At 48.9% G+C, this 26,160-nt stretch overlaps 1 protein-coding gene across 4 annotated transcripts in view; it reads left to right on the top strand.

Moving 5' to 3' along the window:
• Positions 1 to 26,160, top strand: part of atp2b1a (ATPase plasma membrane Ca2+ transporting 1a) — a 40,004-nt gene that overhangs the window by 11,830 nt on the left and 2,014 nt on the right. Inside the window, exons 3-21 of one of the 4 annotated variants that reach the window (XM_053863698.1) lie at positions 6,892 to 7,089; positions 8,329 to 8,586; positions 8,658 to 8,783; positions 10,110 to 10,271; positions 10,873 to 10,911; positions 13,450 to 13,605; positions 13,679 to 13,893; positions 14,677 to 14,919; positions 15,629 to 15,870; positions 17,049 to 17,286; positions 18,088 to 18,267; positions 18,339 to 18,426; positions 18,483 to 18,589; positions 18,651 to 18,842; positions 19,149 to 19,362; positions 19,437 to 19,648; positions 19,727 to 19,834; positions 20,505 to 20,693; positions 20,938 to 21,027. In XM_053863698.1, the coding sequence (XP_053719673.1) occupies positions 6,892 to 7,089; positions 8,329 to 8,586; positions 8,658 to 8,783; positions 10,110 to 10,271; positions 10,873 to 10,911; positions 13,450 to 13,605; positions 13,679 to 13,893; positions 14,677 to 14,919; positions 15,629 to 15,870; positions 17,049 to 17,286; positions 18,088 to 18,267; positions 18,339 to 18,426; positions 18,483 to 18,589; positions 18,651 to 18,842; positions 19,149 to 19,362; positions 19,437 to 19,648; positions 19,727 to 19,834; positions 20,505 to 20,693; positions 20,938 to 21,027 (3,257 nt within the window). Of the gene's footprint in view, positions 1 to 6,891; positions 7,090 to 8,328; positions 8,587 to 8,657; positions 8,784 to 10,109; positions 10,272 to 10,872; positions 10,912 to 13,449; positions 13,606 to 13,678; positions 13,894 to 14,676; positions 14,920 to 15,628; positions 15,871 to 17,048; positions 17,287 to 18,087; positions 18,268 to 18,338; positions 18,427 to 18,482; positions 18,590 to 18,650; positions 18,843 to 19,148; positions 19,363 to 19,436; positions 19,649 to 19,726; positions 19,835 to 20,504; positions 20,694 to 20,937; positions 21,122 to 21,145; positions 26,072 to 26,160 lie in introns of those variants that run through there. The other 3 variants (XM_053863700.1, XM_053863699.1, XR_008414424.1) reach the window with 3 other exon arrangements.

Raw genomic sequence — 26,160 nt, 5'->3', positions numbered from 1 at the left:
TATGACCTTGACTGAACTCTTATGGGAGGGGATTTTCAGTTTGATCCCAGATTAAAACGGCACCGCATATTCACTTGTGCAGCAACAGTCCTCGCTATGTAGTGTCTCCACACAAGGACAAAATTCCCCTCTTTCGTCGTTGTTCTGTAGTGACATTATTGACAGGAACCTGAAGCGCGACCTTTCATGACTGCAGATTTCTGTTCCCTTAGCTATGGTACACTTTTCCATCCTTGGCCCTTTCATATGGACGTATTAGGTGAGTGTAGCGCAGTGGAGTCCACCGCCTAGGCGCTGGGGGCCTGAGAACTGGGCATAGCTTTACAGCCACTGCTTGCAGTCTGGGTGATGCAGGGCAAGTGCCGGAGCTCATAATGATGATCAGGCTTTGACAAGGGCGCCTTGTCCGGCTCGGTCTGCTCTTTCCAAACTTGAAGGATAACTGTGCTGCCGCGCTGAGGTCCGGTGGTGCTCCAGGCTGCCTGGGTCCACGTGCTTCTCACACCATACGTCGTCCTTACAGGAGCCCAGTGCTGTATCCCCTTTGGTTCTCTGTGATACGTTTCAGACCCAGCGATTTCAAAGGCTTAATGTTATTCGACCATCTATGCTCTTTCTTTTAATACAGACAGACACCTAAATATGCCCAACAGAGTGGCTGATAACAATTTCACGTCTTTGTTGTGCCAACTGGAGGTGAGTGGGAAACACATGGGACATCATTTGATCTGTTGCTACTTGGAGGTCTAAATGTCTCCCTAACTAATCTGCTGTGGGCTGAGATGAACTCCAGTCCTCTCGACTAGAACCGTTTGCTCTCGCTGTCCGGACCCACTGTGAAGGTTTTACCTGTGTTGTGTACTGAGCTCGAAGCTTGCCATCGCGTAGCCAGCACAGATAACCAGATGACATTACGACACATCACAGTCTTCACAGTGAGCTGTTAAAAATAGAACCTTGACTCACTGTGCTAGCAGCGGCTTAGCTATTTATGCAATTGTTTCCTCGTGAAAACAAATCACCAATCCGACATGTATCAAAGTGCTGACTGTAGTAATTGAATTTAATAACAAATCCACTTATTGACGACTGTAGTTTGAGCTCTAGCCTGCGGCAACAATTACTTTCCTTTTACTCCACTTTATGTCCACTGCTGAAAACATTATATGGCGGTGTGTTGTGTTTGTGGCTCAGCCTGGAAGTGCAACCAACTAGAAAGAAAATGCCGGTGTTTGCATGCACTCAGGTGACTGACTGGATAAACATTTTTGGGTTGATACTTGTAACTGGTGTTCCCCAGCGCAGGATTTCACAAGTTAATACAGAGAAAACATCATTCATTTGATTGCAAGTCAAAGGATTTTAGACCCCCGAATCTCAATTCACCTTTTGTATTTATATATTTTTGACATGTTGCCTTATCATCTCTGGCTTCTTGAAATTGAGTTCTCCCGGGTGTTTGTTCAGTCATTTGTGATGGGAGCTGGAACGTTTCTTTCTCTTGTCACTTTTTTTACAGCCACTTCTCGAGTCTCAAAAATGTGGCTCCTCTTCTCAGGCACCCCGGTGTGTTATAATGCTAATGGGAGTCGAGAGGTCACAAGTGTTTGCTGCTATTGAATCAAAGAAGCTCACATAATCCACAATTGTATTCCATAGATGGCACTTACATTTCTGACACACTGTGATTGTTCTGATGATGATGTGCTAGTAAGCCGCTTCCTTTCACTGGTTTCTAGTAATCCCTGCTGGACTTAACTGGTCCACGGAGGAATAACCAGACTATTATGTGTAAATGCAGGCATTATGATTGTCTGATGATGCGGCTCTGTAACTGCTCAGATTAGTTTGTATTTCCAAGCCTGTCTGTTGTGGTTGGTCGACACGTGTTGCAGGGATCTGTTTGGAAGTGAGAACTAGGTGAATGCTCACTTCCATCTTTGACTGAGTCCCGTGCTCACAGCAAACGTGTTGCAGCGTTGTTTCACGTAGAATTCATGCACGTGTATCGGAGCGCTCCACCGCACCAGGTTCCTGTGCTCCGTTTTCTGGATCCGGACTGCACCACTGAAACAGGATTGTATTGTTAGTGATGTGGTGCTGGTCACTTTGGAGGAGAGAGGGTTGCTCATGCAGCAAATGAACCGATCGAAATACCAAACCACTTTCTTTTTTGAGGCATCACCATGACGACAGAGCCGGCGTGTTGCTCGGCATTTTTAAAATATTGCATGAATAGTCAAGAATTCAGTTTGGTTTTCCAAAGAGAGTAAATGTTTTGATGATTTCATTTTTTGACATGTTTAAAAAAAAAAAAAAAAAAAAAAAAAAAGGACACTTTCAGGTATCAGAAAACTTCAACACTGTGTGCAGACTTTGGATGAGTTGTTGCCCTGGAGCCGGCTGCGCTTGATACTTGGCACCATGTGCAACAAAGAATTGATCAAATGAGGAGAAGACGTGATACGTGTCAAATCATTTCCACTTGCGTTGAACCGCTCCTCTTCACTGCCCAGCCGACCGGACAACGTGCTGCAGTGGAGGACTGAGGGCTTTGATTGACATGAAACGCCTATTAGATCCAAATGAACCAGATTTGAAAGCATAGAATAACAAGTCGGGGAAGTCGTCTGATGCAAAACTAGCTTGTCACAGACTGACTTGTCCAGTCAACCTTGATTTCAGGACACCAAATGTGTCAGCCAGATCGCTGTGTAGCAGTCCTGGTGCCATTACGTGAACTGATGACGTGAGCCGCCACATCCACAGAAACCCGGGCCGCGGTCTGGAACTGAACTGCCGCACACGCTGACTTGTTAAGAAGTTCCGCTCCTCCAAGGTCCAGACACAGAGGGAACCTGCTAGAGTGTGATTGGGTTCAAACAGTGTGATGGACTGCGCACGCTTATGGAAGACAGCAGCCAGGGATGGAACCCCATCCTTTTCTATTACAATCTAACAGGGATTTCCCGAGTGACTTGGGTGTTTATTACTGGAGCCGAGCATGCTTTAATCCACCGCCCCTCCAACTTTGGCTGCATTGAAGTGCTCTCAACTCCAGAAGACCCAGTTGTTACTCTTTCTTTCTTGCCATCAAACCAGTGTTACTGGGGAAAGTTTTTTATATATGTCTTGCCTATATCTTGTGTTTATTTAAGGCAGTTGTCAGTTTGGGTTGTTCTCCTCAGCGCAGCCTGTAAGTCGCTTCAAGGAGTCCGAAGACGGAACAAAGGCGCTTCCCACACATGGCTGCCTTGCACCAGGCGCTCCGAGCCAAATCAAGCAGGGAGCACCACGCATTAAAGATTGATTGAAACTTAGCAACCCCACCCCACCCCCACCCATGATGTTGTTAGAGCCTAATTACCCTGGTGAGATGGATGCGTCTGCGTCTGACACTGTGGTCCAGCCTGCTCTGGCTACACAGCTCGAAGCATTGTCTTTAGCTGGCCAGAAAAACTAGTTGAGGAAATTTGCAGAGCTTCTTCCACCATTTCTCCTGGGTTTTATTAGAGTGTGTGAAGTAGAAGCCAGTTGTTGTTTTGATGATCAAATGGCACGATCAACACATTGTCCTGCTCCAGTTAAAAAATGTATTGATTGTTTTACCTCCATCTGCATAATTGTTGAGGAGCTCAACTGAGGCGTCTCTATGGACGTGGCAGAGCAGCTGCGGCTGACCCGGCCGGACCAGTCAGGCTGCACATGCCTGCTCCTGTTCATCGTAGCGATTCTTACATCAGATTCAAGGGTGCTGCATATGCAATATGGTCCCTTCATAATAATCTATCTGCTCTAGAGAATCCTTCTGTCTGGTCAATTCTTGTCATCTTGCTGTTGAGACGTTTTTGCTTCTTCCTCTGCATGTGAGAGTGGTAAACATTTGTCTCAACCTGACTGCACAGTAGAAGAACAAGGACATTCCCCAGTAAAGGACATAAAAACTAATCTGATCAGCAACTGTATTTAAAGTGTACAGTATGTTGGAGCCCATATAAACCAGGCACACACGATTCACTTTGTTGTTATGGTTGCGATTTTCCCTGGTTATCTGGGGCAAGAAGGGAGTGCACATTCAACCCTTCTCTACCAAGGGAAAATGTTGATGAAGCAGATTTGATCTGTTGTCGTTGGTGGTCATTGGTGGAGTTTTTAATTGCATGGCACATCTGCTCTGATAAGGAGCGGCAACAGTGCAAATCACGGCAGAGTACGATTGCTATTGTGTGAATGACTTTCTAACCAGATGTGGTGCTATCTTATGAGGATGCCTCCCTCTGGAGGAGAGATGGGATCTGGCCTGGCCCAGTCAGAGCGGGCAGATGTGTGGCCCTCCCTGTTGAAGCTGCTGCTCCTCCTGATGGACTTTTCTGTTGACTGAGGTGTATGGAAGCACGTTCCCAGCAGCTTAAAAAAACAAGGAGCGATGCATGGAACTCTTTGCTTCGGTAGTTCTGGTAGGTCTTTCTGCTCCCCATTCACGGGATTTCAGGTGAAATCGACATCTATATTTCGGTAATGGCGTGAAGGCTTGGGCCACTTTGACAGTCATTGCATAAATGATATACGTAATAAAGTGAATTAAAAAAGTAATACAGTACAATGACGCCTAACCAGCAGCTAAACACCACCTTATGGTTGAAGGTTTTTGATGACTCTGTCCTTGTTTGTCATTTGTGTTCTCATTTGCTGTAAATGGATTGGACACTTTGTGGAGCCGCTTTATTGTGGGGAAGTATTTTAAACTCTATTGGCCCCTCTTGTACATACGTGTGCACCAAAATGGAGTCCCTCTGTCAGATGATGTTGTCTATGAAGCACGTCACAATGATGCTGATCTCATCTCATCTACAATCCAAGCTTGATTGTTGGCTGTTGCTGGGTTCTGTTGAAAGCCTTGTATGACATATGTGGTCTGAGCACTGAACCCAATTGTCCCGTAATTAGCCCAAGCGAAGCGGAGGCCTATTTCTGTTTTGTCTGTCTGTCCAGCACATGGATATGAGGCGATGATCGCTCTTGTCACTTGTATTTACAGCACCGACTCTGAGGTAAAGTGTGGCGTGAAATTGAACAGGATATGAGCTGTCAGCGTGTTTTCATTAGCGGCCCAGAGAATGGAAGCAGATGCTGAGAGATGGCGCTGTGAGCCGCGCAGGCATCAACTCTGCAGCCGCTTCATTTGTGCTCTGATGTTGAGTCCTTGCTGCTCCTCTCACCTGCGCCACTGATGGTTCTGACAGGAGCCTCCAACTCAGGTGTTGGTCTTTTCTGCCGCCCTTACAGTTCCACCTGGTAGCACCATGGTGCATCTGAGTTTCTTAGCTTTCACCACATTTTGGGAATGCCGTACGCATCGTCTTGTAGTGATGTAATAGCGTGACGTCAGTGCAGATAAGATGGCAGGAATCTCAGCATGAGCTATCTATACACCAAGTGAGCTGCATTTCAGACATTCATGTGGTAACCTGCAACATTCTGTTGTGCTGCAATATGGGAGCCGGGTTAAACATGGATCTCTCTGTCTAAGTCACGTCTAAATCATGGTGCATCAGAGAGCGACAATTCATCAATATTTCATATATATTGACATATATCCTGATATATATCCTGTTATCCCGGATATGAAAAGACAAGAACCTCCCTGGCAAGTGCTCGTGAGGTATATTGCGTTCACTCCTCATTCCTCTGAATGGAAGAGATTCAGTTGTAGTTATAGCTTTATTAATGTTGATGGGAAGGCAGCGCCTGGAAGCTGTATCCTGGGGTGCACTGCGGACACTGCGGGCTGTGGCTCCATTAACCTGGTGCCACTTGGCTGTTAAGGCAATAGGGGAGCTCGCATGGTGGAACTGTACTCGCACAGTTCTGTGTGTTTGAGGGGAAACCAGTGTTTGAGTCTGCGACTGCTCTGTCACATAGTCTGGGTTGTGCTCCATGTAGTCGTGTGGTATTGCCAACAACAGGCCGTGACCTGTCATGCCTGCAGGAATTTTGACTTGGAGTGGAAGTACTTCAACCACACTGTGCTCTTTGAAGGGTTGGCTCAAGAGCCCTGGGAGTATTGAACCAACGCCGGCTTCAACACTTGCTAACACGGCGCAACACGTGACTGTGGTGGCCGGTGCCGCGGTGATGGTGAGCATGTTATGAAGCATGTGAGCGCTCCACTTTTCACCAAGGTTTCACTCGGACTGTGCACCAGAGGCTCCAGGCAGCGTGATTCACACTGCTGGTAGTTTTACTCAACTGTTCACTGGAACACGCACAAAGCAGCACTGCTCTCACCGATCGGTTTTTGCCAGGTGTGTGTATTTGAAATACTTTATTAGTAGATTCACTGAGTGATGCCTTTCAAGAATTCCACGTCAAAGACAAACGCTACTACAAAGAAAATCTGCTCGTCATGTTGCCGACACAAATCCAAGGTGGAAATACTATTCCACGACACCAGGCTGGTACTGACATCCGATATACAGAATGTATGATAAAAGAAATGCATACAAAATAAAATAACACTGAGTAGCAGTCTTCAGATGTGTCTATAAAGTCAGGCAGCAAATCTGAGTGATTGTTGTGTCAGTTCTTGTCATGGATGGCAGAAGGAACACTGAAACACAAATCAGAAGTTGGATGACTTCCCTACTGCTACTGAAAGGCCTTTTGACTGCTGATTCAAATGCAAGGTCATGATGTTCCCCTTTCCTCGTGTGCCTTCAATCTGACTGTACAACCACATCACGTCCACGCTCTTTTCTAAGTGTTGCTGAGGATCCTCTCGTTTGGGGATCAAGTGGAACGCTGTGTGTTGTCTGAGCTGACGGTGCCTGTAAAATGTCAATCCGTGGTGTGGGTTTGGCTAACGGCCTTGTCCTCTCCTCTCCTCCTCAGGTCTAAGTGGTCAGCCGGCGGACATTGAGAAGCGGAAAACTGTTTTTGGACAGAACTTTATACCACCCAAAAAGCCCAAAACGTTCTTACAGTTAGTGTGGGAGGCCCTACAGGATGTCACCCTGATCATCCTGGAAGTGGCAGCCATAGTTTCACTAGGCCTTTCTTTTTATAAACCTCCAGAGGGCGAAAGAGAGCGTGAGTATACTCGCCGTTTCTTCATCGTCTGCCCTGTAACATGCTCAACTCATTGTAGGTGTTGCCACCTTTCTTTAGCAAGCGAGCTTCATGTCAATTTCCATGTGTCATGCAGTGCTAGGGCTAACTGTTAAGGTTGCTCTCAGTGACCTCGGTATGAGGCTTGAGCCAGACTCTTTACTTTAAGCACTCCGCTATAATGCCTCATGAGTGCATTCACAAGGCGCCAGCGTGCATTTCCAAGGCTTCATGGTACATGTCTTAAGTGTTCATAATAGTGTACGGCTTATGACAAGGTTTATCAGGTGATACTTGGTAAACGTTAACATTTTTGTCATTCGTGATTATGAACATTCATAACCTCTTCGATGACCTTAATGTAAAGTGCAAGTCAGCGAGCAGGTTTACTGAGAACAATGTCACTTGAAGTGATGTCTTTACACACTGATGCTTTTGTAATAATCCATTGGAAGTTCCTCTGAACTGAATTGAGGAAATGAATCTGGCTGTATTTAACCCTGCTCTACAGCAACACAAGCAGCGCTGTTGCTCACTGTGGGTTGCCCACGTTGGTTCACCCTGATTTGACTAGTTTCCATTCGATGGCCTTTACGTAGCCAACGTCATGTGCTAATGAAAAGGATATTAGAATACAAAAAAGGGAGATGAATGCACCGTGCAGTATTGATATGTGGTTCCATACTGGTCTTTATGATCAGGAGGAATCATCCTTCGCATCGGATCGTTCATTTAAAAGTTACTCAAGTGGATTTCATTGGATTGGTTTTGTTTACAACTGGCTCAGTCGGGAACACTTTTCTCTTATTAGTACATTCAGCAGACAGCTTTTATTTCTAAGGCTTCATCTTATGAATGTTCAGAATCATGTACATGTAACTTGTGACACGGTTTATAAAGTGCTACGGATTGTGGATTTAACTGAATCTAGTTATCACCTAGCCACCGTGTATGATATAATACTCAATGAACCTGGTTCTGAGTTGAGATACATGGCTATTGACATTCATAACTTCTTCTGTGGAGCCCAATAAAAGCATCACAATGTCTTATCAATGTGCTAATAATGCATTATAGATGAGACGTTTGAAGCACTGATGATTCTTCGTCATGGTTGAAACCTTATAGTTTTCGTTTGGGGTGGGAGGATTAGCATTTCAAACATATGCACTTCATGTGCATTTTCTGTCTTAACTGACGAACTGGTGCTTCTGTCTGCAGACTGTGGAAAGGCAGCCGGTGGCGTGCATGACGAGAATGAGTCAGAAGCTGGCTGGATCGAGGGCGCTGCCATCCTTCTGTCAGTTATCTGTGTTGTGCTGGTGACAGCCTTCAATGACTGGAGTAAAGAGAAGCAGTTCAGGGGCCTCCAGAGCCGCATAGAGCAGGAACAGAAGTTTACTGTGGTCCGCGGGGGCCAGGTCATCCAAATTCCTGTGGCCGAGATCGTGGCCGGTGACATTGCACAAGTAAAATACGGTAACGTTGTGTTTCAAGTTAGCCTCTTGTTGTCGTCCACGCTTTTTCCTATGTCTCCGTGTCCTTCCCAGGTGACCTTCTGCCTGCTGACGGAGTCCTCATCCAAAGCAATGATTTAAAGATTGACGAAAGCTCGCTCACTGGAGAGTCTGACCATGTCAAGAAAACACAAGAGAAAGATCCGATGCTCTTATCAGGTGACCGTCATGATGATGATTGGTGTAGATGAGCCTCCCGTATTTTTCGGACTGCAGCCGTCAAAAAACACGTCTTGAAGTAGAAACTGACACACATAAGTCGCATTTTGCTGGACAATGTATTTTGCAATGCATGAGGCGATTCCCCTGCAAAGTCCTTCAAAGTTTTCATGGCCCCTGACACGGCGTGGAAGGTATTGTAGCCAAGAAGCCAGGCGCACCAGAAAGAAGAGATAAAGGGGAAGAATGTTTGACATTCATGGGCTGTACACAGGAGCTTTTGTTCCGCCGCCATAACCGTGTGCATTTCAGTGACACGTGTTGTCCTGGTGAAGTTGGATTACGCCTGATCAGACTAGATTTCTGGCTGTTAGCACCAGTTCCAGTTTGATCGAAGGAATGAAGATTATCGGGGTGCATCACAGACATAATGTGGTGGTTCTTCCTTCGAACTGGTGATTATGCATGGTGATGTAGACTAGTAGTACCTGAGTACAAGTCGTGCGACTAGTGAAATTTAGGAAAGAAGTGTGACTTATAGTCCAGAAAATATGGTAAATGTTATTGCAAACAGCGATGGATTTTGGAAGGCTTGAATTTCACTATCAATTATTCATCCAGAGGAGATGCATTTATTGGAAGACAACCGTATATCCACTCATATATTGCCAGTGTGAAATCATTCACGCCTTATTAGTGTCAGATAAGCCAGCGTAGGTTGGTGCCTGTAACACTATGTTTTCTGACCGTTACTTTTCTGAGCTTATGGTTGTCCTGGATTCAATTTTGCACGGGTTGAGAGCCACAAACATGCTGCTCTTATCACTTCATGTGCTGCCAGGAAGTCGATCACATTGGCCAACCGTAAACAAACAAAGGTCACTTTTGAAAAGCTCAACTCTTGCCTCATAAACAAGCGGGTTTATCACAAACCTTTTTCTGTTTACACTCCATTCATTGCTTCACGTGGAAGAGTTAATTAAAAAAAACAAAAAACAGCAATAGTATCAACCTCTGCAGCCTCTCGGGTTCTTTATTCAACCTTTTGATGCTGATTAAAGGTTTGCCGGATGTTTGAATGAGCAGCCGTGAGCCATTGTCCTCCGTCACCTGCGTGTGCTTTCTCTCTTTCATGCGTGCGGCCGCACTTTCATGCAGTTTACAAGGATTAGTTAAAAGCATACTTCTCACACAAAGGAATCTCAGTATGATCATGGGTAGTTTTCTGCGCGACCAAGTCACAAAACAAGTGACAGATTCTGTGGATTACGTCCGTCTCTTCCCTCCTGCCTTTTCTGTTTCACCAACACTGGTTTGTGTTTTCAGGCACTCATGTCATGGAAGGCTCAGGGAAAATGGTGGTCACGGCTGTGGGCGTCAACTCGCAAACTGGAATCATTTTCACTTTACTTGGGGGTCACGAGGAGGATGACGACGATGAGGAAGAAAAGAAGAAGGAGAAGGAGGAGAAGAAGAAACAGAGAAAAAGTATGTACTTGTCGTTTCCTATTGAATCAGATGTTTCTTTTGGGGTCTCAATTCTCCTGCTGTTAAACCAGTTTTCAGAAAGCTTTGTTATAAGTGAATTATGAACAAGATCATTTACAAGCCCACTTTTTGTGGGGGGGGGGAGTCCAAACCGAAAAGTAGTGCCTGCCTTGTGTTATCACATGACCATGCTAGATTTCTGCTGCGGCGACGGGCTTCTGGATCTGTGTTGCCACGGAGTCTTGGAAGTGTGTGGAGATTATCGGGACTCAGCACAGACATGACGGTCCACAGCAGATATTTTGTGTTGGGTCTCAGAGAGCAAAAAAAACCCCAAACTAAATTAAGATTGAGAATTGTAATGTGTGTACCCCGCTTGACTGGACAGAGATTTCAGGACCTCTGAAGCCTTAATCTCTGAGCCTGGCGTGTTCCAGGCTCCTTTTCTTCAGTGCCACGCCCCACTCTCAAACGACCATCCGTCTCTCCAGACGCTCTTTTAAAAGTCTTGGTTTTACCCCTCTGAGCTGTCGTTTTGTCGTAAGTTACTGCAGCAAAAATCACATCATCTCACTCATGTTTCACTCTCTTCACATTGCAGATAAAAAGCAGGACGGCTCCGTGGAGAATCGAAAGAAAGGTAAGCAGCTGTCGCCAACACCTTTGTTTGGGGGGTGGGAGGGTGTCAAATCATTCAGACTGTGAGTGGAGTCATTTGTTACAGTGTAGTGACAATTTTCAAAGTATTTCCGCCAGTGAGGACGACCCATCGTTATCGTACCTTTTTAGCGCCAGACATTGGAAATGAAACAGTTTTATTGGCAGATGTTGACAGAAGAAAGAAGCCCTCGCTCCTCACCCGCTCATAACTCCTCGCTAGAGTGAGGCCGCCCAGCCGAACCTCTCCTCAAATGTCGCCGCACTTCTGTACTTTCCATGTGAAAAGTGAGCCTTGATGTTTGGCACTGTCTGCTCTGCCTCCTCAATTGTTGCTGCACTCTCTGCCCCCCTCTGCAAACTCATCGTTCCTCGTCAGGCAAATTTAAGCAGCAGGTGCCACTGAATCCAGTTATAGCGATTAGTGATGAAGAGATTAAATCCATGCAACAATGCTGGGGACAGAACATCTGCTTTCCCACCCATCAGTATTTCGCTGACTCCACCGCTGGACCCACACTTTTTTTCTTTCCCCTGCGTATCCCGGCGTGAACTGCTGTGAGGGGACAGGCGAGGCGTGGTGGTGCGTGGATCGGGCGGCACGGCGGATGATATTGAAGCGCTGACGGTTGAACTCCCGAGGGGACGTGGTTGTGTGCGGGGCGCGAGCCTGTGGCTGTTGTGCGAGTCCCTGGTGCACAGATTCCCTCTGTCTGCCAGGAATCAACAATAATCCCTTAGACTGAGATTACACAGACTATGTAAGTGCAGAACAAGCTGCAGTCTGCCTAGCTGTAGTAGCCCCCCGCCCCCACCATGTTCCAGATACGGCTTGATGATGTGGCTCTGCTGAACGCACCAGCTTTGTTGTGTTCTCACTCTAAAGACACTCTTGATCAGACACACGTGGAATGCAGGTTTGAAGTTCCTTCAGCCCTTTGTTCATGGAGCCGCGTGATGATTGTGATACAGAGCGCCAAGTTTACCTGGTTACCTATGGTGAACACTACAGAGAGGGACGTCAAGTAAGGGATTGTATGTATATATATTGAGATTGGTCTCATCTTCCTGAACTAGCAAGTCTGTGACAGGTCAGACAGTGGGAATCGAAGGATGCTGTTTTAAGGGATGTTGCTCCAACCTCATCTTCCGTTTCACTTAGTGAGATCCTTTCTCCTCCTTTGTTCATGAAGCCCACAAGTGCACTGGACACAGCCTTTTAATTGGATGCAAATGTTGTGAAACTGGGATCCAAAATGGCCTCCAGACAGAATGGCTAATGACACGCACAGTCACACATACTGATCACTTACTAATTTGAATCCAAATATGTGATGAAAACAGTGTTGAAACCAATCTCATCCCAAAAATGTGAAAATAGCCAATAAATATGAATTGTAAACCAGAATAAATGGGCAACGAAAAGAGAACCGAACGAGCGTCAAATGTTGTGGAGGTGTCCATGCAGTTATTCCTCTTGTTATGAATATGAGTGTGTATTATTACGGCAACTTTCAAAATGCTCTTCCCTCCATCCAGCTACTGAAACGAGCTCGTCCACAGCGCAAAGGAAAACTCGGCACCACAATGAATAGAAGGTCACAATAGGAGGGTTTTTGTCTCGATAGATCTCTGGCGGTGAAGATAAAGGCGATCAGGTGCTTCAGGACAAATGTCTGGGTTCAGATGACTTGTTGTTCCGCTGCTGCTGTTAAATGATTCATTGCTGGCTAATGTGATTCGAATACACACATGAGTATGTAGTTTACTCTGTGTAATGAATGTCCCCTAATCTAAAGCGTGAACTATGATGGGTTGTGATGTCATCGCTCTCTTTTCCCCAAGTTGGCACCATCTGGAGTAAGAGGAGAGGCGGCTGAGACAAATGTGCTGCCCAGTAGTCGGAGTACAAACGTGGAGCTCGCTAACAAAAGAAATGAGAAAGCTAAATCACGTGAGCTTGTCAAAAACAATGCGCCTGACCCCAGGACAGAGCAACCCAACATGGCAGTTCACAGAAGAGACCAGATGTGCGTGCACCTAGGAGAGAAGCAGCACTGAAGAAAACTCTTCTTCACTCTGCTGCCGTAATGAGACCAATGATGTGTGTGTGATGTCACTGGAGGTGCATGTCAACAAGCAAGGCGAGGGTCCAGTGAGTCCTTTGCTTTGGTCGCACACCTGTATTTACTGAGCTCTGAGTCTGTTTGTGGCAAAGCAGCTGCCCTGTGCCCAGTTGTGAGACAGACCATAGGCACTGGAGACGGGATGGTCTTTGTGCGCTGTCAGGGTCTGCAGACTGTAACAGGCTTCCATCTGTCTCGTGGGAGTTCAAGACAGGACTGTGACCCGTCCACCTGCGTGGACACTGGCGTTCTGCCTCCCCGGTGGGCAACAGCTCAGCAAACACCAGGTGTTCTGGGTTGTTTCACAGGAGCCAGACTGCCACAGCAACATCAGAACAATAAAAGCTTGGGTCAGCGTCGGCCACTGTTGGAACTGAAGCGAGTGTCTGTTGCAGCTAAAGCCCAGGATGGTGCTGCGATGGAAATGCAGCCTCTCAACAGCGACGAAGGAGCAGACGCTGAAGAGAAGAAGAAAGCCAACCTGCCAAAGAAAGAGAAGTCTGTCCTGCAGGGCAAATTAACCAAACTTGCTGTTCAGATTGGCAAAGCAGGTGAGTGGACGGCACCGGTGCAGCGAGGCTGTTTGGCTGTGGCTTGTCCTCAAACAGCTGTTGTTCCTCGCAGGATTGGTGATGTCTGCCATCACTGTCATCATCCTGGTGGTGCTGTTTGTTGTCGACACCTTCTGGATCCAGAACCTGCCTTGGATCAAGGACTGCACGCCCATTTACATCCAGTTCTTTGTGAAGTTCTTCATCATTGGCGTCACAGTTCTGGTAGTGGCGGTGCCCGAGGGCCTGCCGCTTGCCGTCACCATCTCCTTGGCTTACTCTGTGAAGGTAAAGACCTCTTTGTGGCTTGTCCTATTTACAGGCTGCTCTCACCACACTTCCTCTGGGTTGAAAAAGATGGAAGAAAAAACTGAACCCAGTGCAGCAAGGGCACACGCACCGACAGTGACAGGGTCCCAGTCCGTCTTCCAGTGTCCAGACTATACAGGACGCTCAAAGTGTCCTGGATGTAAAGTAGGCCTCGTCCCGGAGTAGCGGCTGAGGGCAGTATTTTTGGATTCAAGTGAGCCAGCTGCTCGTTCCATATACACAGCCTGTCTTTGTTCTGCTGATCATGACTTTCAACTTTGCAGCAATTCATTATGTTGAGCGTCACATGATGCTGTAACAAGTTTCTAAAATGATGTTTGACACCTGTGTGCCGTGACTTGCTATGTGTCGTCCGCTTGTTTCGCTTTGTTGTAATAGGTTTGGTCACATGGGATTTCACCTTTAAAAGGAGATCTTTTTTCTCATTTGAGCCGTGGTGGTGCGGCACGATACAGAAACCCTTGGATGAGCGTCTAGATCCAAGGAAGCTCAAGTGACTATTAACATCATTACTTAGAGAGTTGTCACAGTCAGTAATAAATGAGACACGTGACCTTTACACAAAAGCCAGTGTCTAGTGACAGCGCAAAACACTGTGGCAGGAGTTAGTGCTTCCACAAGTCATTAATTCAGTCAGTAATTCTCAGCTCACGAGAGGGCGACCTCACCATGCAGAGTTCATCATTCGAAACATCCTGTAAGTCTGCAATGTTTGAAATGCATTTGTCTGGGCTTGCGCAGAAAATGATGAAGGACAACAACCTGGTCCGACACCTGGACGCCTGCGAGACCATGGGCAACGCCACAGCCATCTGCTCAGACAAGACTGGAACGCTCACCATGAATCGCATGACTGTGGTTCAGGCCTATCTGGCGGACAAACACTACAAGAAGGTCCCCGAGCCAGAGATTCTCCCCGCCTCCCTTCTAGACATCCTAATCCTGGGAATAGCTGTCAACTGCGCCTACACTACCAAGATCATGGTAGGTGACTGGGCCTGTTGGGCAGGGTGTGCAGTCCTTGAGCATCGAACGAAACCAAACAACTCCTTTTGACAAATGCAGTTTTCTTGGTGGTTATTTGTCGGATGTTGAACTAATGACAATTGAATTAGCGCTCTGTCCCTGCCGTTTTGTGTCTTCATTGTAGCACTAAGAATTGCTTATTTAATCCTCGCACTGCCGCAGCAGGCGGTGCGTTTATTGTTGAGGATGATTTGGTTCTGTTTTGATGAGGATTCTCCTTTTTCTTGTTTGTTACTTACATTTCAACCGTAGAGTTCGGACTTCTTTACTGTGACTTGGTTGAGCTGGCAGTTACAGGGTTACATTTGTGGGAAATGAATGCTTCGCCTGTCAACAGAATTGATGGGCTTCTGGTTTTAAAGGTCTTGTTGGGCTGTATGTTATGTCCCTTTTTCTGTTGCTTCTGGATGGCTGTATTTTTTGTCAGTTTATTGGCGCCTTTGTTGACATTTTTGCAAACAATTGGTTTGCTACTGAGGTTTGTGAAGGTGTTTTCAGTGTCCGCAGCACTTCTCAGTGGAGTCTGTAGCTTGTTTTCAGTAATAACACCTCTGACATAGTTCTGGACAGCCACGCCACACGCCAGGTGTACTGCCACGTTTGTTTGCTTCTATGTTTGTGTGTTTTGTGGGTCCTGGGATGCTGATGTGCTCCTCTTGTCTTCCAGCCTCCAGAGAAAGAAGGCGGCCTGCCTCGACAGGTGGGGAACAAGACCGAATGTGCCTTGCTTGGCTTCACCACCGACCTGAAGCGAGACTACCAGGCTATTCGTAACGAGATCCCCGAGGAGAAACTGTACAAGGTGTACACGTTCAACTCGGTCCGCAAATCAATGAGCACGGTGTTAAAGATGGCCGACGGCAGCTACCGCATGTTCAGCAAAGGCGCTTCAGAGATCCTCCTAAAAAAGTAAGTCCGGCGTTTCTTGTGTTGAACTGAGACCTTGATGCGTTGGTGAAGTGGGATCTGCTGGGGGGTCATGTCTTCTGCAGCATCCCACCCAAGACTTAAAAACCTTGAGTGAGAAAATGAACCGATTAAAGGTGGGTGAGCCTCTTAGCTGAGCAGGCTTCTGTTCAGCCCACACAGAGCTTAGTGGTCTTCACACGTCCACTGCTTTGTCTTTGCTCCCCGAACACGTCTTCCACTCTTCTCAGTCACACTTGGAGCACATAGGCCTGACTACGGTGCCTCTGTTTGACCTGGCTTTAGGTGACCAACGTCTACTTCTAGTGATATAACGGACCTCTTTGTTTGATTTTGAATGATCTCTGTTGTGTATCGTGTTCAGTAATAATGCTAGAAACCATGTGACGCCTCCCTGACTCCTAACTGAGAGTCTGAAGTGAGGAGCTTCTGTGGAGATGGTCTCTGCTCCTCAGTTCACATGATGGTCCTCATTCCTCCAAGAGGAGTTAGCTGGTGCTTCAGTGCGTGGCAGAATCACGTCTTCACCTGGACCAGAGGTTGGAGAAGCTCCTTGATGGAGACGTTTCCTGTCACAGCTGTGAAGAGAGAGCTGGGTGGAAGCTGCTGCAGCTGGAAGAAGCACCTTCATCTTAAGGAGAGCGGAAGCCATGAGCCTCTCCCTCACAGTCACCAACACACTTCCTCCTCTCTCAGGAACATAGAGAGCTGCAGGAAACAAGTGGCTCCTTCAGGTCTATCAGTGCAGTGATGGAGGTGTTTATACAGTGTGGGGTGTGACACATCCCATGACGCTTTGTGGCTTCATGAGTCCTGATGACGTCATGAAATGAGGCTTCTCCTCACTAACACTGGTATGTGCTGTTAACATGGAGAAGCATCATAGGGCCCCTTCAAGTTGAAGCCTGCTGCCAGTTATGCAGCTAAACTGTGGGGCTCCTGTTAGAAGACAGTCAGCTTGGAAACACTGTGTGGATTTGTTGGAGTCACTTGAGATATTTCTATTGTCCTGACACTTCCATTCGGTACCTGGAATCAAGTGTGTTGTTTTGTTGTGTGCCTCCATCCCTACTCATTGTGGGTGACCAGATCTTGGCGAGTCTTGTTGATCCTTAAGGTGCGTCAGGTGAGACTGATTTTGGAGGGTTTCCTTCTCCAAGGTGCTACAAGATTCTGACGGCGAACGGGGAGAAGAAAGTCTTCCGTCCACGGGACCGGGATGACATGGTGAAGAAGGTGATCGAGCCCATGGCCTCCGAGGGCCTGAGGACCATCTGCCTGGCCTACAGAGACTTCCCCGCCTCGGACGGCGAGCCCGACTGGGACAATGAAAACGATATTCTGACTGGCCTGACCTGTGTGTGTGTGGTGGGCATCGAAGATCCTGTGAGACCCGAGGTAGGTGGGACGACATGACGATGAAGAGAGTCCAATGAAATATAGGTACACGAAATATATGATGTGCAATGTGTGAAGTTGGAATTCTCCACTTCGACCAATGGATTTATGGATTACATCCACTGCTCGGTTGAGGACATATGAACCAGCCACCAAATGGTGATAGACTTAAGATTTTTCCTGGGAATCAAATGTAAAAGGAAAATATCAATGATGTTGGATTTATGAGACGCAAATATGAGATTTACAGTTTGGCACAACACAAACAAAATGAAACATGAGCTGCTCTTGCAACAAAGCGAGAATAATATAGAGTAATTACATCATAATAACGATAAGTAGTTTCTCTTACAGATGTTCAGATGAAGTGTTATGCATTTAGAAGAGCGTGTTGAAGAAGTTGAAATATTCTGTGGTGCGACAGCTGTTACTCTGAGGAGATACTCGACGAGTCATTTGAGTCAGGGTCAAACGTTTGAATCAGTAGTGTTCCAAAGTGAATCACTTTGGAATGTTGCTGCTTGATTTTAGGTTTTATGAAGTGCCTGACCTTAGAAAACAGTCTGGTGGGAGTTGAGTCATTGAGACATGCTAGGAACATTTCTGGTGACCTTTTCAGGGAAAGGTTGTGCTGTGAGCCGACTGCACGAGTACACGGCGGGGCGGGGCGGGGCTTGTTCCTCCTCTCATCCCTTCCACACGTCCTTCTCCCTGTAGTGCCACAAGACATTAGTTAACTTGAAGTGATGTTGTGAGATGAAAGCAAAGGAAGGAATTAGTTTTGTGTCCTTGTTCCCCCAGGTACCCGACGCCATCAGGAAATGTCAGCGAGCAGGCATCACGGTGCGGATGGTGACCGGCGACAACATCAACACGGCTCGAGCCATCGCCACCAAGTGTGGGATCCTGCAGCCTGGAGACGACTTCCTCTGTCTGGAGGGCAAAGAGTTCAACCGCAGGATACGCAACGAGAAAGGAGAGGTGAGCTGCAGCCACCGCGCCGCCAGCCTGGAGGAGCTGCTCTGACAGGGCTTTGCACTCTTTCTCCGCAGATCGAACAAGAACGAATCGACAAGATTTGGCCCAAGCTGCGCGTCCTGGCTCGCTCCTCTCCCACCGACAAACACACCCTGGTGAAAGGTACTGTGCTCCAGTCTGAAGTCGGGGCTGCTTCTGAGCCTGCGTGTCTCCGGCAGGCATCATCGACAGCACAATAATCGAGCAGCGGCAGGTGGTGGCCGTGACTGGAGACGGCACCAACGACGGCCCGGCGCTGAAGAAGGCCGACGTGGGCTTCGCCATGGTGAGTCCCTGGGGTCTGGCTCGGTGGTCACGGCTGTCACACGCGCACGTTGCCTCCGCAGGGAATCGCCGGCACCGACGTGGCGAAGGAGGCCTCCGACATCATCCTGACCGACGACAACTTCTCCAGCATCGTCAAAGCTGTCATGTGGGGACGCAACGTGTACGACAGCATCTCCAAGTTCCTGCAGTTTCAGCTGACTGTCAACGTGGTGGCTGTCATCGTGGCGTTCACCGGAGCCTGCATCACCCAGGTACGGAACCCTGAGGCCGTCCTGCCTCTGGACAGGAAGCGCTGCTGCTCATCCAGCTCATTTGCTTGAGCCTTACTCTGGTTTGGGCCTCAGACGGTCTCAGACAGGGTGTCCCAGGTTTCCACGTGGAGGGGGGGACCACGTAATCAGGAGGACTCGTGTGGATCGTAAAATTCCAGACACTGTCAGAGGAAGTTAGTGTTGTTAGCGCTGACTGGTTGCTGAGCTCTTCAAACGTGGCATCACTGTGTGCTCTCCGTGTCTGAGCCAGGTGAAGAGTGCTTTCTCTCTCTCTCTGTCCTGCAGGACTCGCCGCTCAAAGCCGTCCAGATGCTGTGGGTCAACCTGATCATGGACACCTTTGCCTCACTGGCCCTGGCCACCGAGCCCCCCACCGAGTCCCTGCTGCTGAGGAAGCCGTACGGCCGCAACAAGCCTCTCATCTCCCGCACCATGATGAAGAACATCCTGGGCCAGGCGGTCTACCAGCTGGTCATCATCTTCACGCTGCTGTTTGCCGGTGAGCAGAGGAGCTCTGTCCTGACTTGGAGCAGCGCTGCTGGTGGCCTCACCCCCTCTGTTGCTCTTGGTCAGGGGAGAGAATGTTTGACATCGACAGCGGCAGGAACGCGCCGCTCAACGCACCGCCCTCGGAACACTACACCGTGGTCTTCAACACCTTCGTGCTGATGCAGCTCTTTAATGAGATCAACGCACGCAAGATCCACGGCGAGAGGAACGTCTTTGACGGCATCTTCAACAACATGATCTTCTGCAGCATAGTCTTCGGCACCTTTGTCATCCAGGTGAAGAAGGCGTACACCACCACCATCAGCCGCCGATGGTCCTCCTCCTTCATGGTGTCCTCTCTGCTGCTCGCACAGATCGTCATCGTGCAGTTTGGAGGGAAGCCCTTCAGCTGCGTGGCGCTGACCATCGACCAGTGGCTGTGGTGCACCTTCCTGGGCTTTGGATCGCTGCTGTGGGGACAGGTGAGAATGCGAGGTCACACTGCCCCCTTGTGTCGGAAACGCTCAATGACCGCTGCAGAACACGAGCCCGTGAAGTTAAAAAAAAGTATGAAATCAGTTGAAGGGTTTTGGTTCATAGTTAAGTATTTACAGCCGAGCGGACCGTCATCTGGTGTGAGTAAACAATGTAGTTCTCAAAAAAAGAGTAAGTGGAAATTTTTTAGACATGAATTAACATAGACGCCAGAGTTTTATTTTGGGACCAGGGGCCAAACTCAGTCACACTTGGGACCAACGTGGTGGCATTGTGTGGTCTCATCCAAACTCATCCAAAACGCCTAGTTGCACCTAAAAAAGAGGCTCCATCAATATTCAGCGTAAGCGTAACCTTGTAATTGGGGCCAACACTGGAAGAACCACCCTCATCACTGAGCCTTCGGAGGGTCACAGTCACCACCACACTTCCTCCTTTGTGGCTTGAAGGAGTCCTGATGATGTCATGAACACGTGCAGAGTCAGGCCAGACTGTTGTCCAGACGGAAGTGAATGGATGAACGTTCGCCCCCCCCCCTTCTCTAGATGCCCTCTTGGTGTTTCCAACGTTGTGACGTTGACAGTGTGGGGAGATGTAATCCTCAAACTGCCGACTCAGCGAGGAGGTGGTGAAGCGACTGACTCGGATGTCTTCCAGGTCATCTCCACCATCCCCACCAGCCGCCTAAAGTTCCTGAAGACGGCGGGCCACGGCACCCAGAAGGAGGAGATCCCGGACGAGGAGCTGGAGGAGCTGGAGGACATGGACGAGATCGACCACGCCGAGAGGGAGCTGCGGCGCGGCCAGATCCTCTGGTTCCGAGGACTCAACCGCATCCAGACTCAGGTGATGACCGGGGCTGGCGTGCGTGGATGACGAGCCATAAACACTGTCGAGCCTCTCCTGAGCTGAGCGGCTGTGTTGGTGAGGCCAGAGGTCGCACTGGTGGAGCAGTGCCTTTCCAACACCCTGCCAGCTTGAAGTAGAATGACTTCTTCTCCTCTGCTGTGGTTTCTCTGGTGCCTCTCTCTCTCTCTCTCTCTCTCTCTCTCTGCGGCCTTGTCCTGTCACGCTGTCTGGTTCTTTGCAGATGGATGTAGTCAGTGCGTTCCAGAGTGGCACTTCCTTTCAGGGGGCCCTCAGGCGGCAGGCCTCCAACTCCAGCCAGCAACAGCACGATGTAACCAATGTTTCTAGCCCTACACATGTAGCCTTTTCTACTCCTACTACTACTACCACCACTGCCGCCAACAGCGCTTCTGCCACTGTGGGGTGTGAGTGCGTGTTCTCCTCTCCTGCATGACACTTGTCACACCACTGCTCACTCTCTTCTCACCCACCTCGATGACTCTCATGCTCCTCCTGCTGTCCTCCTCCTACCTCCCCCTAAACAAACGGCACATCCTCCATGTGGCTCCGTACCTCCGCAGGTGGCTTCAAGCATCCAGGTGTTCCTCTCTCTGTGTCCTCCTGTGTCTGTTCAGCTTCTGCTGACCGCAGGTTGTGTGTGTGTGCGTGTGTGTGTGTGTGTGTGCGTGCGCGCGCATCACTCTGGCTGTGTGTGTGGCAGCTCTAGCCGGGTAAAGGTTTTGAGTATACGCCCATGATCACGCTCCAAAAGCCTAGAAAGAGGCGTCCGTCCGTGGATCTCTGTCCGTCACTAACCACCGTCTTCTTTCAGCGGCGGCGCCCCGTCTGTGTGAGCTCAGCGGCTAACGTCCATCCTCCAACAGGTCCGGCTCTCTTTCAGGTCCCGGGCCGGCTGCGTCCGTCCGTCTGTCCATCCGTGTGTGTCTGTAGTGTGTGTGAGTGAGTGTGAGAGAGACAAGCCCCACTGACTGGCCACGTTCTCCCTCAGATTCTGTGACATGTGTCATGGGCTATACTCAAAGGTTTACTCCCAGTGAGAAGCAGGTAGCACCACGCTCTGCATGGACTCTGCTCTCTGGTCCGGTTTGTGCTGTTTTGGACTTGTTCACCGGCTTGTTAGACGTGCTTGGCTGCTGCAGCGTCCTCTGTCCTCTGATCCACCGACATGAAAGTGACCGCAGCCGCCCCCCCCCGTCTCTCTCTCTCACCTGTGGCTCCTGCCCCCTGCTCTCCTCTGTCTCCATCTCTTCACTCTGCCACTCAAAACTCACTTGCTTTTCACTTCTTATTCTTCTGTCTGTTCTTATCTGAGCTCTCCACCTCTCTCCTCATCACTCCATCTCTCTCTCCTCTCATCACTCCACCTCTCCTCTCATCACTCCATCTCTCTCCTCTCATCACTCCATCTCTCTCCTCATCACTCCATCTCTCTCCTCTCATCACTCCATCTCTCTCCTCATCACTCCATCTCTCTCCTCTCATCACTCCATCTCTCTCCTCTCATCACTCCATCTCTCTCCTCATCACTCCATCTCTCTCCTCTCATCACTCCATCTCTATCCTCTCATCACTCCATCTCTCTTCTCTCATCACTCCATCTCTCTCCTCTCATCACTCCATCTCTCTCCTCTCATCACTCCATCGCTCTCCTCTCATCACTCCATCTCTCCTCTCATCACTCCATCGCTCTCCTCTCATCACTCCATCGCTCTCCTCTCATCACTCCATCTCTCTCCTCTCATCACTCCATCTCTCCTCATCACTCCATCGCTCTCCTCTCATCACTCCATCTCTCTTCTCATCACTCATCTCTCTCCTCTCATCACTCCATCTCTACTCATCACTCCATCGCTCTCCTCTCATCACTCCATCTCTCTTCTCATCACTCCATCGCTCTCCTCTCATCACTCCATCTCTCTCCTCTCATCACTCCATCTCTCCTCATCACTCCATCGCTCTCCTCTCATCACTCCATCTCTCTCCTCTCATCACTCCATCTCTATCCTCTCATCACTCCACCTCTCTCCTCCCATCACTCCATCTCTCTCCCCTCATCACTCCATCTCTCTTCTCATCACTCCATCTCTCTCCTCTCATCACTCCATCTCTCTCCTCATCACTCCATCTCTATCCTCTCATCACTCCACCTCTCTCCTCCCATCAGTCCATCTCTCTCCTCATCACTCCATCTCTCTCCTCTCATCACTCCATCTCTCTCCTCATCACTCCATCTCTCTCCTCATCACTCCATCTCTCTCCTCATCACTCCATCTCTCTTCTCATCACTCCATCTCTCTCCTCTCATCACTCCATCTCTCTTCTCATCACTCCATCTCTCTCCTCTCATCACTCCATCTCTCTCCTCTCATCACTCCATCTCTCTCCTCTCATCACTCCATCGCTCTCCTCTCATCACTCCATCGCTCTCCTCTCATCACTCCATCTCTCCTCTCATCACTCCATCGCTCTCCTCTCATCACTCCATCTCTCCTCTCATCACTCCATCTCTCTCCTCTCATCACTCCATCGCTCTCCTCTCATCACTCCATCTCTCTCCTCTCATCACTCCATCTCTCTCCTCTCATCACTCCATCTCTCTCCCCTCATCACTCCATCTCTCTTCTCATCACTCCATCTCTTTCCTCTCATCACTCCATCGCTCTCCTCTCATCACTCCATCTCTCTCCTCTCATCACTCCATCTCTCTCCTCTCATCACTCCATCTCTCTCCCCTCATCACTCCATCTCTCTTCTCATCACTCCATCTCTATCCTCTCATCACTCCACCTCTCCTCATCACTCCATCGCTCTCCTCTCATCACTCCATCTCTCTCTCCTCATCACTCCATCTCTCTCTTCTCATCACTCCATCGCTCTCCTCTCATCACTCCATCTCTATCCTCTCATCACTCCATCTCTCTTCTCTCATCACTCCATCTCTCTCCTCTCATCACTCCATCTCTCTCCCCTCATCACTCCATCTCTCTTCTCATCACTCCATCTCTTTCCTCTCATCACTCCATCGCTCTCCTCTCATCACTCCATCTCTCTCCTCTCATCACTCCATCTCTATCCTCTCATCACTCCACCTCTCCTCATCACTCCATCTCTCTCCTCTCATCACTCCATCTCTCTTCTCATCACTCCATCTCTCTCCTCTCATCACTCCATCGCTCTCCTCTCATCACTCCATCGCTCTCTTCTCATCACTCCATCTCTCTTCTCTCATCACTCCATCTCTCCTCATCACTCCATCTCTCTCCTCTCATCACTCCATCTCTCTCCTCTCATCACTCCATCGCTCTCCTCTCATCACTCCATCTCTATCCTCTCATCACTCCATCTCTCTTCTCTCATCACTCCATCTCTCTCCTCTCATCACTCCATCTCTCTCCTCTCATCACTCCATCGCTCTCCTCTCATCACTCCATCTCTCCTCTCATCACTCCATCGCTCTCCTCTCATCACTCCATCGCTCTCCTCTCATCACTCCATCGCTCTCCTCTCATCACTCCATCTCTCTCCTCTCATCACTCCATCTCTCTCCCCTCATCACTCCATCTCTCTCCCCTCATCACTCCATCTCTCTCTCCTCATCACTCCATCTCTCTCTCCTCATCACTCCATCTCTCTCTCCTCATCACTCCATCTCTCCTCTCATCACTCCATCTCTCTCTCCTCTCATCACTCCATCTCTCTCCCCTCATCACTCCATCTCTCCTCTCATCACTCCATCTCTCTCCTCTCATCACTCCATCTCTCTCTCCTCATCACTCCATCTCTCTCTTCTCATCACTCCATCTCTTTCCTCTCATCACTCCACCTCTCCTCTCATCACTCCATCTCTCTCTACTCTCATCACTCCATCTCTCTCCCCTCATCACTCCATCTCTCCTCTCATCACTCCATCTCTCTCCCCTCATCACTCCATCTCTCTCCTCTCATCACTCCATCTCTCTCTCCTCATCACTCCATCTCTCTCCTCTCCTCATCACTCCATCTCTCTCCCCTCATCACTCCATCTCTCTCTCCTCTCATCACTCCATCTCTATCCTCTCATCACTCCATCTCTATCCTCTCATCACTCCATCTCTCTTCTCTCATCACTCCATCTCTCCTCTCATCATCACTCCATCTCTCTCCTCTCCTCATCACTCCATCTCTCTCCTCTCATCACTCCATCTCTCTCCTCTCATCACTCCATCTCTCTCCTCTCATCACTCCATCTCTCTCCTCTCATCACTCCATCTCTCTCCTCTCATCACTCCATCTCTCTCCTCTCATCACTCCATCTCTCTCCTCTCATCACTCCATCTCTCTCCTCTCATCACTCCATCTCTCTCCTCTCATCACTCCATCTCTCTTCTCTCATCACTCCATCTCTCCTCTCATCATCACTCCATCTCTCTCCTCTCCTCATCACTCCATCTCTCTCCTCTCATCACTCCATCTCTCTCCTCTCATCACTCCATCTCTCCTCTCATCACTCCATCTCTCTCCTCTCATCACTCCATCTCTCTCCTCTCATCACTCCATCTCTCTCCTCTCATCACTCCATCTCTCTCCTCTCATCACTCCATCTCTCTCCTCTCATCACTCCATCTCTCTCCTCTCATCACTCCATCTCTCTCTCCTCTCATCACTCCATCTCTCCTCTCATCACTCCATCTCTCTCCTCTCATCATCACTCCATCTCTCTCCTCTCATCACTCCATCTCTCTCCTCATCTCTCTGTCTTCCTCTTTGGATTCATGTGACTTGGGTCTTGAACAGTTGTGTGAGTTACTACCATTGTAAATTGTCATCTGGACTGTGATTGCTGTTTCTGAGAAAACGTCGAACCGTAGGCACATTCTTAAAGCCAGCATGTTGTTCAGCCTAACCTTCAGATCCACTGTTTTAACTCCACGCAGCTCTTTTGTTTATCGCCTGAACGTCAGCAGACCAAAGGCCACCTGACGTTAGAGCGGCAGAGCTCTGTAGCCTGGAGCGCTGAGCGCCACAGTGAGGAGGGTGGAGCGGGTCCAGCCTGGGTCAGTGAGAGCGTCCTTCATCACTGTCTGCAGCTGAGACAAGACGCGCAGCTTGAACAGGCCTTTGATCGCGCCGCGCCGCAGCGCAGGCCACTGCCTGAGAGCACCCGTAGAGGGCGCTGTGTCCCTTTTTCTCTGACAGTGAAACGAGGTACGCGTAGAGGACAGGCAAACGTAGCACAGTCCAGATCTGTTTATCCCTCGGAACGTTAGCTGTGATGAGTGACAGCCACCTGAGCTGATGGCTCCACTGTTTCCACGGCGACAGCACTTGTGGCTAGTGCAGTAGAGGAGGATTAAAACAGTGAGTCGGAGCTGCACGTGAGTTGACCGGACGTAACTCTTCCCTCACCCGCCCTCAGCGGCTCCGCCTCAGCCACTCCCCCGCACTGACCCCTCCTCTCTCTCCC

The sequence above is a fragment of the Synchiropus splendidus genome, chromosome 4 (genome assembly GCF_027744825.2).
Source record: "Synchiropus splendidus isolate RoL2022-P1 chromosome 4, RoL_Sspl_1.0, whole genome shotgun sequence".
NCBI lineage: Eukaryota > Metazoa > Chordata > Actinopteri > Syngnathiformes > Callionymidae > Synchiropus > Synchiropus splendidus.
This window is presented reverse-complemented; position numbering and strand designations above follow the sequence as displayed.